Here is an 18,417-nt window from a genome sequence, read left to right on the forward strand (position 1 = left end):
AGGCTTGATGTTAACACTGCTAAATGCTGACACCGTTCAATGCTGATACTACTTGTGGACGATAATGCATGATGCTGATACTGCTTAATGCTTAATGTTAATACCGCTTGATGTTAAAACTGATGAATGCGGCTATTGCTTAAAACTACACTTAAACACTACTTAATGCTCACACCCACTGCCTAATGCAAACAGTGCTTAATATCCATATCCATACAAAATTTCACTCACTAACACCCCCAGACACAACCAAACACCACGAACTATAGCCAACATGAATCTATGAACTGACCAGCTTCCGCAAACTACGGAAGACTCATCTCTTTGACAAGATATACCACAAAGATCAACACATGTAATATTCTTCACATATATCCAGAAATGTCTTATAATGTCTTCTGCTATACCACTATCATGTATTCCATTACCATGCAACCCAATATCCTTCTGTAACACCAAATGTATATTCTCTTCTATTTCCACTATCCATGATGTATTGTAAGCCACATTGAGCCTGCAAAGAGGTGGGAAAATGTGGGATACAAATGCAATAAATAAATAAATAAAATACCAACAAACTGATCATGATAATCTACTTCCTCCCCCTAATCTACCACGCATGGACCTCTCCCAACATGAACACCAATCTCCCCACAACACACACATCCTATAGACAACCCACTCATAACTCACCAGACCAAAAGAACAACAACCAACTAAAAGGAAAAATAAATACATACGGAAATAATCAACACAAAGGGAAAAAAAAGGCACAACAAAACCAAATACCAAAAAAACAGGCAACTAATAAAAATTAACACAGCTAGGTCACAAACTGAACCTTACCATTCAATCCAAATGGAGTACATAAACGCCAGATCAGTAGAAAATAAAACAGAAACTATAACAGACTGGATCACTACAGACAAACTGGACCTACTATTCTTATCCGAAACCTGGATCCACGACCTCAAAGACCCCATAATCTTAGATCTATGCCCACCTGGATACAAAATCACCCACTGGACAAGAAACGGAAAAAGAGGAGGAGGACTAGCCATAATATACAAATCCGAGTTCACCATTACAACCACAGCTGAATCCATTTTGCCACAACTTGAAATCGCCTCGGTAAGAATCAATCACCCAAATTTGCAGGAACACCTTAACGCAGTCCTACTCTACAGACCACCAGGCAACTGGCAAGACTCCCAAACACACTTTATGGACTTTATCTCAAACATCTGTGTTTCCACCTCAAACCTTATCATAATAGGAGATATCAACCTGCACCTTGAAGATCTTACCATAACAAGCACCCAAGAATGCAAAGAGTTCCTACAACTGTGGGATCTTCACGGATCAACCATGCAACCAACCCACACTAAAGGACACACACTAAACATTATTACACACAAATTCGATCCCAACGCAAATCTTATACTAACAGATACAAAATGGACACCCACACCATGGTCAGACCACTATAAAGCATACATCTCCCTCCAATGGCGAGCGAAAAACTCACTTAACAAACAAGAACAAAAAACCTACACCACGAGAGGAAAAATAGACCCAGTAATATTCTGGCAAGAGATCTACCACAATGAATGGACAACAAAGGCAAACACAAACCAATTCCTCCTAGAATGGGACGATAGTTGCAAATTAATATTAGACAAGATAGCCCCAATTCAAACTAGAACCTCACGCAGAAAAAACTCAATATCATGGTTCAATGAAGAACTGAAAAAACTCAAAACACAAGTTAGAAGACTAGAACGAGCGTGGAATAAAAAGAAAGACGATTCCACACTTAATGCCTGGAAACAACTCCAAAGAAAATATAGATATACCGTAAGACGAACCAAAAGACTATTTTACAAAACTGAAATTGGACCTAACTAAAAGGACACACATAAACTCTTCCAACTTGTGAACAAACTACTGGACATCACACCAATCACAACCAACAGTAAAGACACACCAGGAGCAGATGATCTTGCGAGATACTTCAATGAGAAAATTGTACAAATACAACTAAAAATACCTGCCAGTAATATCGAATACGCCGTACTCCTTGATTGCCTAGATCTAGACCTTGGTGTATACCCAGCAGACAGAACCTGGACCAACTTTGAGATATTAACGGAAGATCTAATCTTCCAAACGCTCAAAAGATTCGCCAAATCTCATTGCAAATTAGACATATGTCCAAACAACCTTATGGCAACTTATGGCAACTGCCCCTCAACAATTTATAACAGAACTAACGAACCACTTGAGCTTTATGCTACAAAATGGACTCTTCCTGAAGGACAAAGGAAATATTCTACTCACCCCCATACCCAAAGACGCAAAGAAAAGTGCTAGCGAATTATCCAACTATAGACCAATAGCATCCATCCCCCTAATAACCAAACTAACGGAAGGGATGGTGACCAAACAACTCACAAAGTATTTAAACAAATTCTCAATACTAAACGACTCCCAATCAGGATTTTGATCTAACCACAGTACTGAAACAGTACTAGTAACTCTCATGACTAAATTCAAACAAACGATAGCCACTGGCAAGAACATACTACTTCTGCAATTTGACATGTCTAGCGCCTTCGATATGGTCGATCATAGAATTCTACTACACATCCTCGAGTACTTCGGAATAGGAGGTAACGTTCTTAACTGGTTCAAGGGGTTCCTAACCACATGCTCATATCAAGTGATATCTAACTCGATCACATCAGCCACATGGACACCTGAATGCGGAGTTCCACAGGGATCCCCCCTCTCACCGACCTTATTCAACTTAATGATGATACCGTTGGCCAAACTACTATCAAATCAAAACCTTAACCCATACATATACGCAGACAACGTAACGTACGCCCATTCAAACAAGTTCTAAATGAAATTTCAAATGACATCAACCAAAGTCTACATATCATGCACTCATGGGCGGATGCATTTCAGTTGAAACAACGCAGAAAAAACCCAATGCCTAATACTCACATCTCAACACAACATGAACAAATTCACCACCATTAACACACCAAAACTGAACCTCCCAATTTCGGACACCCTAAAAATTCTTGGAGTTACTATTGATCAACACCTAACACTCGAGAGTCACGCGAAAAACACAACCAAAAAGATGTTCTACTCAATGTGGAAATTAAAAAGAGTAAGACCTTACTTCCCAAGGACCGTTTTTCGCAACCTGGTACTATCAATGGTTCTCAGTCATCTAGACTACTGCAATGCACTCTACGCTGGCTGCAAAGAGTATATAATCAAGAAACTTCAGACAGCCCAGAACACTGCAGCTAGACTCATATTCTGTAAAACAAAATATGAAAGCGCCAAACCCCTACGAGAAAAGTTACATTGGCTCCCACTTAAAGTTTAACGCATCACGTTCAAAATATGCACTCTAGTTCACAAAATCATCCATGGTGACGCTCCAGCCTACATGACAGATCTGATACACCTACCACCCAGGAATGCTAAAAAAAAATCATTCTGCACATTCCTTAATCTTCACTTCCCTAATTGCAAAGGTTTAAAGTACAAACTAATACATGCGTCATCCTTTTCCTACTTGAGCACACAATTCTGGAACGCATTACCACGCAACTTAAAAACGGTCTATGAACTGACTAACTTCCGCAAACTACTGAAGACCCACCTCTTTGACAGAACATACCACAATGATTAACACATGTGAACTCTTCCACAAGGAACCAGAACTGTCCTACTCTATTACTTGCTAAGATATTATCATGTTTTATTATTATCACCTTACCCTTAGATCCTTTTGCTATACTAAATGTATTTTGTCAGACAGATTTCCACAACTCATGATGTATTGTAAGCCACATTGAGCCTGCAAAAAGGTGGGAAAATGTGGGATACAAATGCAATAAATAAATAAAGGGAAAACGCATAAAGGTGACTGGGTTCTAAGAAGATAAACTCACAAATTCATAAGCTTAAATTAAGAAAAACCACACGAAGCACTATTATAATTAACAGTAATAAGAGGAAGGAAGGGAGTTGTGACACAGACATCAAGTCAAATAATATTAGATATACCGCCCTTAGAGCATTCCTCAGAACATACGGTGGAAAGGAAATACAAGCTGCCAGACAAAAGCAACTCTCGGGCATCAACAGAATGGGAGCAAAAATTATTCTGAAGTGGAGGGAAAAGCAAGAATCAGTTATCGTTTACTAAAATCTTGATATACCGCTTAATTTGTAAGTCAAAGCGGTTTACACATAGTTTAAAAAGGTATAAAAGGAAAAGAACTCCATTAAAAGAATAGTAAAGTTACAGTCATTCCAAATAATTCACAGAACATCAGTCATTTGCATTGCGACTCCTCTGCTCCCAGTATCATAGTAACATAGTAGATGACGGCAGAAAAAGACCTGCACGGTCCATCCAGTCTGCCCAACAAGATAAACTCACATGTGCTACTTTTTGTGTTTACCTTACCTTGATTTGTACCTGTCCTTTTCAGGGCACAGACCTTATAAGTCTGCCCAGCACTATCCCCGCCTCCCAACCACCAGCCCCTCCTCCCACCACTGGCTCTGGCACAGACCGTATAAGTCTGCCCAGCACTATCCCCACCTCCAAACCACCAGTCCCGCCTCCCACCACCGGCTCTGGCACAGACCGTATAAGTCTGCCCAGCACCATCTCCGTCTCCCGCCACCGGCTTTGCCACCCAATCTCGTCTAAGCTCTTTAGGATCCATTCCTTCTGAGCAGGATTCCTTTATGTTTATCCCACGCATGTTTGAATTCCGTTACCGTTTTCGTTTCCAAGCATCCACTACTCTCTCCGTGAAAAAATACTTCCTGACATTTTTCTTGAGTCTGCCCCCCTTCAATCTCATTTCATGTCCTCTCGTTCTACTGCCTTCGTATCTCCGGAAAAGGTTAGTTTGCAGATTAATACCTTTCAAATATTTGAACATCTGTATCATATCACCCCTGTTTCTCCTTTCCTCCAGAGTATACATGAGAAACAGGGGTGATATGATACAGACGTTCAAATATTTGAAAGGTATTAATCCGCAAACGAACCTTTTCCGGAGATGGGAAGATGGTAGAACGAGAGGACATGAAATGAGATTGAAGGGGGGCAGACTCAAGAAAAATGTCAGGAAGTATTTTTTCACGGAGAGAGTAGTGGATGCTTGGAATGCCCTCCCACGGGAGGTGGTGGAAATGAAAACGGTAACAGAATTCAAACATGCATGGGATAAACACTTATTATTATTTATAAATATAATATATAAATCAGATAAAAACTGTATTGAAAAGATTATGATATTCAAAAGCCTATGAAGAATCTGGTGCAGACGTTCCCAACATTAAGTGAAGGTTGGTTATGTGCATTGCTGAGGCAAATAAGTGATATATCATAATGAAGGAGTAAACTGTCCATGGAGAATTAGGTGGAGTATATGTGTATGTAGGAAACCTTGAGGAGTTCACTAGAGGAAGGTCATTTCAGATAAACCTGATTGACTTCTTTGACTGGGTGACCAAACAATTGAACTTGGGAGGTGTGCTAGATGTGGTGTACTTTGATTTTAGCAAAGCCTTTTGACACAGTTCCGCACAGGTGACTGATAAATAAACCGAGTGCCCTTGGTATGCGACCTAAAGTGACTACTGGGTCAAAAACTGGTTAAATGAAGGAGACAGAGGGTACTGGTAAACAGAGCTTGCTCAGAGGAAAGGGACGTTATCAGTGGTATACCGCAGGAGTTGGACCTCAGGCAAGCTCTTTTTAACATCTTTGTGAGTGATATTGCGAAATGACTGTCTGGTAAAGTCTGTCTCTTTGTGGATGATACCAAACTCTATAATAGGGTGGACACCTCGGAGGGTGTGGATGATATAAAGAAGGATCTAGCAAAAGTTGAAGAATGGTCTGATAATTGGCAACTAAGGTTTAATGCTAAGAAATGCAGGGTCATGCACTTGGGTTACAAGAATCCAAGCGTACAGTACAATATAGGGGGTGAATTGCTTCTGCGTATGACAGAAGAGAGGGACTTGGGGGTGATTGGAGATCATAAAGTCATCAGACACAAACTGGTAGAAAAAGTGACGTCAAAGCCAGAAGAATGTTTGGCTGCACAGGGAGAGGGATGACCAACAGGAAAAAAAGAGGTGATAGTGTCCTTATAAGTCTCCGGTGAGGCCCCATTTAGAGTACTGTGTGCAATTCTGGAGACCGCACCTATAGAAGGATATAAACAGGATGGAGTCGTTCCAGAGGGCGGCTACAAAGCTGGTAAGCGGTCTCAGTTATAAAACATATAGAGACAGGCTTAGGAACCTCAACATGTATATGCTGGAAGAGAGGCAGGAGAGAGGGGATATGATAGAGACATTTAAATACCTCGGTGGCATTAATATACAGGAGTTGAGCTTTTTTCAAATGAAGGAAAACTCTGGAATGATGGGACATACGATAAAGTTAAGAGGAAATAGGCTTAGGAGGAACCTAAGAAAACACTCTTTCACGGGAATGAGTGATGGATGAATGGAATGGCCTCTGGTGGAGGTCATGGGTGACCAGAGAACTAGATTGAAGTGGTAGAGGGCAGTGGTAAATGGAACTCACTTAGAGGAAAGGAAGGTGAGTCATGGAGTGCTCAGGGACTGGTATCGGGGTTGATTCTATTCAATATACTTTTGAGTGACCTTGGGTTAGAAGGAAAAGTTTGCCTTTTTGGTGGATGACATGAAGATTTGCAACATAGAGAACATGACAAGTGATCTACAAGAACTATAAGAATGGTCTTATGTTTGGCAGTTAAATTTTAATGCAAAGAAAGGCAGAGTTATACAATTAGAGGGAGAGGGGCTGATATGCATGGGCTGGGAGGGGGACCTTGGGGTGACAGTGTCTGAGGATCTCAAGGTGGCAACACAATGTGCTAAGGCGGTGGCTGTAGCCAGGAGGATACTGGGCTGCACAGAGAGAGGCATAACCAGGAGAAGGAGCTGTTGATGTCCCTGTGTAAGTTGTTGATGAGGCCCCACTTGGAATTTTGTGTTCAGTTGTAGACGCCATAAAAAGGTATGAAGCGGTTCAGAAGAAAGTGACAAAATGGTGTGGGGCTTGTTCCAAAAGACACACAAGAAGAGACTTGAAAACCTGAATATTTATACACCCTACAGGAAAGGAGGGACAGGGGAGATATGATAGATGTTTAAATACTAGGAAGGTATTAATATACAAACAAATCTTTTTCAGAGATGGAAAACTGGAAGAACTAAAGGATATGAACTGAGTTTGCAGGGTAGTCACAGAGAGGGTTCTGGATGCCTGGAATACCCTCCCGGTGAAAGAAAAGATACAGAGAAGGGTGACAAAAATGATAAAAGGGATGGGACGAGTTTCCTATGAGGAAAGGTTGAAACAGCTTCGGATCTTTAGCTCGGAGAAAAGATGGCTTCCTAAAAGAAAAGTCCATAAGCCATTATTAAAATGGACTTGGGAAAATCCACTGCTTATTTCTGGGATAAGCAGGATCGTATTGTTTTGGGATCTTGCCAGGTACTTGTGACCTGGATTAGCCACTGTTGGGAATAGGATACTGGGCTTGATGGACCTTCGGTCTGTCCCGGTATGGCAACACTTATGTACTTATGTGGTGAAGACACAAATAGTGACAGAATTCAAAAGATATATGGGATAAACACAGAGGATATCCTTTAAACAGGGTGTAGGAGTGTAACCTGCATGGAGTGGCAGGTACAGTGCAACTCTGGTGTCTTGCTGGGCAAACTGGATGGACCATACAGGTCTTTATCTGCTGTTATTTACTATGAGAAACAAAACAAGAGCAAACCACCTACACCACCAGAGGCAGATTAGACCCACTATTATTTTGGCAACAAGTCTATGATAACGAATGGACAACAACAGACTCAACCCAATTTCTCCATGACTGGGACAACAGATGCAGAATCGTATTAGACAACATAGCACCACTTCAAACCAGAACCTCACACAGAAAAAAATCAATGCCATGGTTTACTGAAGAACTAAAAGAACGAAAGACACAAGTCAGAAGACTTGAACGTGTATGGAACAAGAAAAACAAGACGACCCCACACTGAATGCCTGGAAGCAACTACATAGAAAATACAAATACACTATCAGACAGACTAAAAGAACATATTATAAAACTAAAATCGGTCCAGGCTACAAGGATACACATAAACTCTTCCAACTTGTAAACAACCTACTAAATACCACGCCGGTCACATCCAACAACACAGACACCCCATCAGCAAACAACCTAACCAACTACTTCAAAGAGAAAATCATAAAACTAAGCGCTACTATACCTAGCAACACAATCGATTATGCAAACCTCCTTGAGTGTCTAGACCCAATACAAGGGGAATACCCAGCAGACCGATCATGGACCAACTCTGATGCACTATCGACCGAAACTATCTCCCAATTACTCAAAAGATACGCCAAATTGCACTGCAAACTAGACATCTGTCCTAGCAACCTGATAAGAAGCGCCCCCCAACAATTTATAACAGACCTCACAAAACACTTTCAATTACATGCTACAAAATGGTCTTTTCCCAAAGGATAAAGGAAATATTCTACTTACTCCACTATCTAAAGACGCAAAGAAAAGTACAAATGACCTAACCAACTACCACCCAGTGGCATCTATCCCGTTAATAACCAAACTCATGGAAGGTGCAGTGACAAAACAACTCACCAACTACCTACTACTACTACTATTTAGCATTTATATAGCGCTACAAAGCGTACGCAGCGCTGCACAAACATATAAGAAAGACAGTTCCTGCTCAAAGAGCTTACAATCTAATAGACAAAAATAAAGCAAGCAAAGCAATTAATTTGTAGCTCAACCAGGATTTCGAGCGAACTACAGCACAGAAACAGTACTAGTTACCCTAATGAATAAATTTAAACAATTGCAACTGGCAATAACATACTTCTCCTACAATTTGATATGTCCAGTGCCTTCGACATGGTCAACCACGGAATACTACTACATATCCTGGAATACTTTGGAGTCAGAGGTAATGTTCTTAATTGGTTCAGAGGATTCCTGACAACCAGATCTTACCAAGTAACAACTAATATGGCGACATCAGACCCATGGATACCTGAATACGGAGTCCCCCAAGGATCCCCTCTCTCACCAATCCTCTTTAACCTAATGATGATACCACTAGCCAAGCTATTAGACAATCAAAACCTTAACCCATACATATATGCAGATGATGTCACGATCTACATCCCATTCAAACAAGACCTAAAGGAAATTACCAACGAAATCAACCAAAGCTTCCAAATCATGCACTCCTGGGCGGATGCATTCCAGCTAAAACTCAATACGGAAAAAACACAATGTCTTATACTCACATCACATCACAACACAATACAAATACATTCACCACCTTAACCACCCCTAATTTTTCCCTCCCCATCTCAAACAATCTGAAAATTCTAGGAGTTACCATTGATCGAAATCTCACACTCGAAAACCACGTGAAGAACACAACAAAGAAGATGTTCCACTCCATGTGGAAACTCAAAAGAGTAAAACCTTTCTTCCCAAGGGCCATCTTTCGAATCCTAATACAATCCCTGGTACTAAGCCACCTGGACTACTGCAACTCACTCTACGCTGGCTGTAAAGTACAAACCATCAAGAAATTCCAGACAGCCCAAAATACTGCAGCCAGACTCATATTCGGTAAAACAAAATATGAAAGTGCAAAACCCTTAAGAAAGAACCTACACTGGCTCCCACTGAAAGAACGCACCATGTTCAAGATATGCACGATTGGTCATAAAATCATTCATGGAGACGCCCCGACCTACATGCTAGATCTCGTGGACCTCCCACCCAGAAATGCTAAACGATCCTCCCGAACCTTTCTCAACCTACACTTCCCCAGTTGCAAAGGGATCAAATACAAATTAACACATACGTCCAGCTTCTCCTACATAAGCACGAAGATGTGGAATGCACTACCAATTCACTTGAAAACGATCAACGAACTAAACAGCTTCCGCAAAGCCTTGAAAACCTCTCTCTTCAACAAAGCCTACCACGAAAATCTATAATAAATAGAACACAACCCTTACACCCTTACACAATCCTCGTCCATGCTCTCATTACCTCTCGCCTTGACTACTGCAACTTACTCCTCACTGGCCTCCCACTTAGCCATCTATCCCCCCTTCAATCTGTTCAGAACTCTGCGGCACGTCTCATATTCCGCCAAAACCGATTTACTCATATCACCCCTCTCCTCAGGTCACTTCACTGGCTTCCAATCAGATACCGCATTCAATTCAAGCTTCTCCTTCTTACCTACAAATGCATTCAGTCTGCTGCCCCTCACTACCTCTCCTCCCTCATCTCCCCCTATGTTCCCGCCCGTAACCTCCGTTCACAGGACAAATCCCTCCTCTCAGTACCCTTCTCCAACACCGCCAACTCCAGGCTCCGCTCATTCTGCCTCACCTCACCATATGCTTGGAACAACCTTCCTGAGCCCTTACGCCAAGCCCCCTCCCTGCCCTTCTTCAAGTCTTTGCTTAAAATCCACCTCTTCAATGCTGCATTCGGCACCTAACTCTTACCATTCACTAAATCCAGACTGCCCCAATTTGACCGCCCCTATCGGACTGTCTGTTCACTTGTCTCATAGATTGTAAGCTCCTTGAGCAGGGACCGTCCCTCTATGTTAAACTGTACAGCGCTGCGTAACCCTAGTAGCGCTTTAGAAATGTTAAGTAGTAGTAAGTAGTAGTAGTATTCATAATGTCTCACTGTATAACTGCATAACCTGACCCTCCTGTCTTTGATTACCCCTTTGTAACACCAATTGTATTTCTTCTCTGTTATGGCGATGCCATAACAGATTTCTGTAAGCCACATTGAGCCTGCAAATAGGTGGGAAAATGTGGGATACAAGTGCAATAAATAAAATACATAAATAAACTGCTTCCTTTTTCTCTTTTGTCACTTGAGAAACATCAGGATACACAAGTATCTTTACATTCATGAGCAAAACATCCTTGAAAAGTCTCAAGACCCATTCCCTGCTTGAATCAAAAGCTTACAGAACCAACAAGTAGCAGGTTCCATCACTTCCACATCAGATCTCGCAAGAAGATTAGTTAAGTTCAGACTGTCCATAGACATTCCAGATAGCTGGACATGAGAAGAACATTTTTCCCCTGGAAAAGATCATAGATTTTGGAGATCAGAGGAATGGATGTGTCTGGGACCTTTAAGATCTCAAGGAGGTATTTCTTAAACATATCACAGACAATAATGCAGCTAATCAATTTTCCAAAAGCTTATTACAAATTCTGGTGTCTAAGCACATTTTCCAAAGAGTTGTACTTGTCCAGGTAACACCTTGGGATTCCAACTTCTACGATACATCCCAACTTTACTTTCCAAATCCCCAACAGAAGATTTCCAAACTGAATACTCACTGACACACGTTTCTAAACATCACAACAGCTTCTGTTTTGGGGCCCCAAGGAGAACACAGACCTGTTGCTACGTCCCAAATAGCCTCTAAACTAAAACCTGAGGTCAGGGAAATTCCAATCCCTTTACCTCCAACAGGCCCTATAACACTCCCAGTGCCTGCTGCACCAGACCGCATGAACACCTGCGCCATCTCCAGATGCTTACAAAAGCTGTTCCTGCAGTGCCCCCCCCCCCCCCCCCCCCAGCTGTCTCTCCACCTCCTTTCTGCCACTGCACTGCTTCCAAGTCTTTACTCTCCCATGACTTCAACTCAGCAGACACAGGAGGGAATGGATGCGTCATTCCTCGAGGGAGAAGACCTACAGCTGAGGACTGGGTCCAGGCTTCTGGACCTGGCCTGCAGAGCTAAGGGAACCAGAGGACTCCTTGGGGAACAACAGGGGCTTAATTTTGTGCTTAACCAGTAAGACAGGTTATCAGCTTCTTTCAACCAGCTGAGCTCCATCCCTTCAATTTGTTGTTGCTTTTTTTTTTTTTCCACTTTTTCTTTTCTATGAATGCTATCACCCTATGCTTGGAATCAACTTCCTGAGCCCTTACGCCAAGCCCCCTCCCTACCCATCTTCAAATCCTTGCTCAAAGCCCACCTCTTCAATGTTGCTTTCGGCACCTAACCTTTATACCTTTCAGGAAATCTAGACTGCCCCTATTTGACTGACTGTACATTTGTCCTTTAGATTGTAAGCTCCTTTGAGCAGGGACTAAATTGTACAGCGCTGCGTAACCCTAGTAGCGCTTTAGAAATGTCAAGTACTAGTAGCATGTTCATTTTACATTTGCCTTGTTAGTTTGTGGTTGGTTTTAATACTTGTTCAGTTTCTGTTTCTATCTGTATGTTTTATTATTTTGCACTTTCCTGTTTCTTTCTCAGGATTTATTTATTTATGAAAGTGCAAAACCCCTACGAGAGAAACTTCACTGGCTCCCACTTAAGGAACACATTGCATTCAAGATCTGCACGACTGTACACAAAATCATTCACGCAGACGCCCCAATTTACATGCTAAACCTCGTGGACCCACCTCTCAGAAACGCCACAAGATCATCCCGCAAATTTCTCAATCTGCACTTCCCCAGCTGTAAAGGTCTAAAATACAAGCTGATGCATGCCACTACCTTCTCTTACAAGAGCACGCAGATATGGAATGTATTACCTACAGACCTGAAAACAATCGACGAAATAAATCACTTTCGCAAATCTCTGAAGACATATTTCTTCAACAAAGCCTACAAAGAGAACCTATAATCTCACTTATCCACTTCACCAACCCACCCAGCTTTGAAAGTTCACCTTCTATACTTAACCCCCTAATCACTTCCTTCTTTCTTCCCTTACTTAATCTCTGCACATCACTAACTATATCTGAAATCCTGGAACGACAATGTCATAATAAAACTATATAAGCCATATTGAGCCTGCAAATAGGTGGGAAAATGTGGGATACAAATGCAATAAATGATAATAATAATTTATCACTTTTTTAAAGAAATTCACCCAAGGCAATGTACAGCAATTATAACCTAGACAAGGCAACAATTACAGCAATAAAAACACTCCCAGGCAAAATCAAAAAATAGTGATCAAACCCAGCTTACTAGTATGTTCAGGGAATCTGTATAAATAATTCTTAATTGGTTATTGCACTTAACTATTCATATCTCATGACAGGAGGACAAAGAGCCTCAGTTGTTGATGAAACCAAACACTGTTCATGAGAACTGCATAATTCAACGTTCTTAGCTCAGCTGTATTCAATCAGTGCTTCACTTTTTTTTTTTGTTTCCGTTTTATAATATTTGTCAAAAGATTGTAAATCCAAAATTTAGAACTCCTTATTTCTCAAATTCCTGAACAAATGAAGCAGGGTCTGGTCAAACATCTAGACATTGCACAATCATTTGTAATGTTTCACAAATCGAGCATCAGAGAGACTTATCTCTGAACATCCTAGATAACTATTTATTCATTTTGTGTGGAAACTTTTAGCTAGTGATCTTCATTGGATTTTTGATATAGCAGTAAAAATATTAAAATAACAGTTCACATTACAGCATTTTTGCTATTTACATTATCAAGACAGTACACATTAAAACATCTTAATAGACAGCATATGGGAAAAGCAAAGGTGGAGCATACAGACAGATAAGATAGAGCAACGTGAAAAATACAATGAAAAAATGTTCCAATCGATGTGGAAACTCAAAAGAATAAAACCTTTTTTCCCAAGAAACATCTTCTGCACCCTAGTACAGTCATTGGTAATAAGCCACTTGGACTACTGTAACGCTCTGTACGCAGGCTGTAAAGAACAAACCATTAAAAAACTCCAAACAGCCCAGAACACCGCAGCCAGACTCATTTTTGGAACACCTAAATACGAAAATGCAAAACCCCTCAGACAGAAACTGCACTGGCTCCCACTCAAGGAACGAATTGAGTTCAAGATCTGCACGACTGTACACAAAATCATTCACGCAGATGCCCCACTCTATATGTTAAACCTAGTGGACCTACCGCCCAGGAATGCCAAAAGATCGGCCCGCAAATTCCTCAACCTGAACTTCCCCAACTGTAAAGGAGTGAAATACAAACAGGCTTATGCTACGACCTTTGCGTACAAAAGCACACAGTTTTGGAACGCTTTACCCATGGCCCTGAAAACCATGAACAATCTAACCAGCTTCCGCAAAGCTTTGAAAACACATCTCTTCAACAAAGCCTACAAAAGTCATCCTCAATGAAACAAATCATTCCTTAAACCACCCAAGTACACCAAAAAACACCTCTCACACGACCTTACCTAACACCTTTCCATCTAAATCCTCTTATACCTCAGCTTATGATCAACTGTATTTAAATCATGTAACGACTTTATCATAACAATACTCTGTAAGCCACATTGAGCCTGCAAAAACGTGGGAAAATGTGGGGTACAAATGCAATAAATATAATATAATATAATATTTTAGATCAGTGATGAACCAAAGAACTCTGTTAGAAGTGGAATTCATAAATAAACTAATAGAGACTAGATCCAATTAAGCAGCAAGCCCAAACTTTCAGCAGATTTGCACCTATATCTAAAACAAACTGTACGCTACAGAGGGTATAGTTCTATTTATACAGTGCATAGGTCAGTGAAGCCACCCTGCAGCCATGGCACATGCAAGTGACTAATAACCCAAGACGTACTACTACACAGCTTTAATCCACTCTTGCCTTGGAAAACACTGCAGCAAAGCAAGGGAAAGTATCAAAGTGAATTACTGCATAGTGCGCAATACAGTGTAAAGGAAGAAGTGCATTGGGCAGGTTATACAGTAGCTGAGAGGTGACCTACATGAGCTAAGGATTGGGAGAAAGGTACAAGAGACAGGTTTGTTTTTTTTCCATCAAGCCCAGCATCCTTTTTCCAACAGTGGCCAATCCAGGTCACAAATACCTGACAAGATCCCCAAACAGTACATTTTATGCTGCTTATCTTAGAAATAAGCAGTGGATTTTTCCAAAGTCCATTTTAACAATGAAATATGAAAGTGCTGAACCCTACGAGAAAAGCTACACTGGCTCCCTCTTAGAAGAACGTGTCACGTTCAAAATATGTACCCTAGTTCACAAAATCATTCACGGAGACGCCCCTGCCTACATGTCAGACCTGATAGACCTACCACCCAGGAATGCTAAAAAATCATCCCGCACATTCCTTAATCTTCATTTTCCCAACTGCAAAGGTCTAAAATATAAACTAACGCATGCATCAACCTTTTCCTACTTGAGCACACAATTCTGGAACGCGCTGCCGCGCAACTTAAGGACGATCTATGAACTAACTGACTTCCGCAAACTACTGAAGATCCATCTCTTTAACACGGCATACCACAAAGATCAATAAATGTGAACTCTTTTACATATATCTAGAACTGCCTTACAACATTTGCTTGTTAAACTACCATCATGTTCTTAGTTATCACGTTACTCTAGATCCTCTGTAATACTAAATGTATACTTTCTTTCATCTTTCCACTATTCATGATCTATTGTAAGCCACATTGAGCCTGCAAAGAGGTGGGAAAATGTGGGATACAAGTGCAACAAATAATAATAAATACATAAAACAATAAATAAACTGCGCAGAATAAGGATTGGGGGAAAGCACATGTGACAGGTTGCAGGGTGGAGAAGAGGTTAAGTGGGGTGGGCTGCATGAGACAGGTTGCAGAGTAGGGTGGGGGAAGGGTAAACTGTCCAGGGTAAGAATGGGGGAGGGGTGGGTTGTTCTGGGGCAAGTGGGGGAAGGGTAAGATGTGCAGAATGAGGATTGGGGGAAAGCACACGTGACAGGTTGCAGGGTGGGGTTATTGGGGGAGGGGTAAGCTGTCCAGGGTAAGAATGGGGGAGGGGTGGGCTGTTCTGGGGCAAGTGGGGGAGGGGTAAGATGTGCAGAATGAGGATTGGGGGAAAGCACACGTGACAGGTTGCAGGGTGGAGAAGAGGTTAAGTGGGGTGGGCTGCATGAGACAGGTTGCAGAGTAGGGTGGGGGAAGGGTAAACTGTCCAGGGTAAGAATGGGGGAGGGGTGGGCTGTTCTGGGGCAAGTGGGGGAGGGGTAAGATGTGCAGAATGAGGATTGGGGGAAAGCACACGTGACAGGTTGCAGGGTGGAGAAGAGGTTAAGTGGGGTGGGCTGCATGAGACAGGTTGTAGATTGGGGTGGGGGAGGGGTAAACTGTCCAGGGTAAGAATGGGGGAGGGGGGGTAAAATAAGATGTGCATGATAAGGGGGGGGGGTTGTGGGCTGGGGGAGGGGTCCCGGCGTCTCTACCTCCTCCAACTCGTCCTTGGCGTCCAGGCTGCTGGAGAGCAACAGGCGACCCTTAGCCTTGGGCTCCATGTTGGCCCCGCGCGGCCTCCCTCCTGCTCACACAGGCCGCATCCAGGGCCAAACTGGCAAAAGCAGCCGGAAGTTACCGCCCTCTGCCCGCTCGCAGCAATTCGCCAATCACAACGCGCGCTCCAGCCTGATTGGCACCAAACAGACCAATGCCATTTCGGGAGCGGCGGATCGGCAGCCGCGCCGGCCAATCGGAAACCTCTGGTCTCCCCGCGGCAGAAGGACGTTCTAAGGATCCCCCGAGCCGCAAATGCGCAATGACGTCACTGACCAGGGATCATCATCGGTGTCTGTGTCGTGCGCTTGCGCGAGGAACGTTGCGGTTCTTCTTATCTGCTCTGACTTGTGTGATGTCACCAGCAAAACACAACAGTCCCAGCTGTGTCCAAAACTAGTTCTGGCAGATGCACATTCCAAAAACTGACATATTCCAATCAGTACATAGAAAATACAAGTCCTGTTTTCTCTCTACTCCTAAACCTTCAACTGTCCCCTACTACTACTATTTAGCACTTCTATAGCGCTACAAGGCATACGCAGCGCTGCACAAACATAGAAGAAAGACAGTCCCTGCTCAAAGAGCTTACAATCTAATAGACAAAAAATAAATAAAGTTAGCAAATCAAATCAATTAATGTGAACGGGAAGGAAGAGAGGAGGGTAGGTGGAGGCGAGTGGTTACGAGTCAAAAGCAATGTTAAAGAGGTGGGCTTTCAGTCTAGATTTAAAGGTGGCCAAGGATGGGGCAAGATGTAGGGGCTCAGGAAGTCTATTCCAGGCGTAGGGTGCAGCGAGACAGAAGGCGCGAACTCTGGAGTTGGCAGTAGTGGAGAAGGGAACAGATTACTACTACTATTTAGCATTTTTATAGCGCTACAAGGCGTACGCAGCGCTGCACAAACATAGAAGAAAGACAGTCCCTGCTCAATAGAGCTTACAATCTAATAGACAAAAAATAAAATAAGCAAATCAAATCAATTAATGTGTACAGGAAGGAGGAGAGGAGGGTAGGTGGAGGCGAGTGGTTACAAGTGGTTACGAGTCAAAAGCAATGTTAAAGAGGTGGGCTTTCAGTCTAGATTTAAAGGTGGCCAAGGATGGGGCAAGACGTAGGGGTTTGGGAAGTCTATTCCAGGCGTAGGGTCCTGTCTGTCCTAACCCTTATCCTTACTTCTCCTGTCTGTCATAATTAGATTGTAAGCTCTATAGAGCAGGGACTGTCTCTCCATGTTCAAGTGTGAAGCGCTGCATATGTCCGGTAGCGCTATAGAAATGATAAGTAGTAGTAGTCGTGTCTTTATTTTCTGATCATCTTGTTCTCAGTCTCTGGTTCTGTGTCTTTTTTTTTTTTCTATGTTCCTATCCATTTTCTATTTCTTTTCTCTCCTTTCTCCTTCACTTCCTGCCCTACCGTTTTTGGCCCTGATCTTTCCCATTCAGCTTTATTCCATTTTCAGTCCTCTAGTTTCCATCTGTTCCCTCCCCCCCCCCCCTTCCCTCCAAGTGCAGCTTATCCTCCCTCTCTTTCCTTCCGTTTCCTTCCATCCATGTGCATCTCCTCGCTCTCGCTTTTCTTGCCTTCTCCATCCATCAGGGCGTGTTACAAACTGGGTCCTTCAAATCTACTCTATTCCTCCTACAACGGGGTCGGCAGAGGAGCTGGCTTTTATGTGCTGCTCCGGATCCTCTCCTGCCTTGGTCATGTATCGCTAACGTGTCCGGCTTTGCCCCCATATTCTCTGCTGCCTCAGCAGAATCAAGTGGCTGCCCTGGATTCTCCACTGCCTTGTTCGGCCCTAGGGATCCAGTGGTCGCTGTGGCTACTTCTCCACTCTACCCGCTCTGCTTCAGCAGGGCTTACCTTGCCCAGCAGCTGCAGCTGGAGGTTTTTTGTTTACATTAAAGTTGGATCC

General features: G+C 42.5%; 1 protein-coding gene across 1 annotated transcript in view; it reads right to left on the reverse strand.

Moving 5' to 3' along the window:
• The window catches only part of INTS3 (integrator complex subunit 3), a 101,424-nt gene extending 84,862 nt beyond the window's left edge, over window positions 1–16,562 (reverse strand). The window contains exon 1 of the mRNA XM_030187424.1: window positions 16,436–16,562. Coding sequence (XP_030043284.1) covers window positions 16,436–16,504 — 69 coding nt within the window. The 5' untranslated portion in view covers window positions 16,505–16,562. The remainder of the gene's footprint in view (window positions 1–16,435) is intronic.
• Window positions 16,563–18,417: the final 1,855 nt, after the last annotated feature.

Source organism: Microcaecilia unicolor, chromosome 14 (genome assembly GCF_901765095.1).
Source record: "Microcaecilia unicolor chromosome 14, aMicUni1.1, whole genome shotgun sequence".
Lineage (NCBI taxonomy): Eukaryota > Metazoa > Chordata > Amphibia > Gymnophiona > Siphonopidae > Microcaecilia > Microcaecilia unicolor.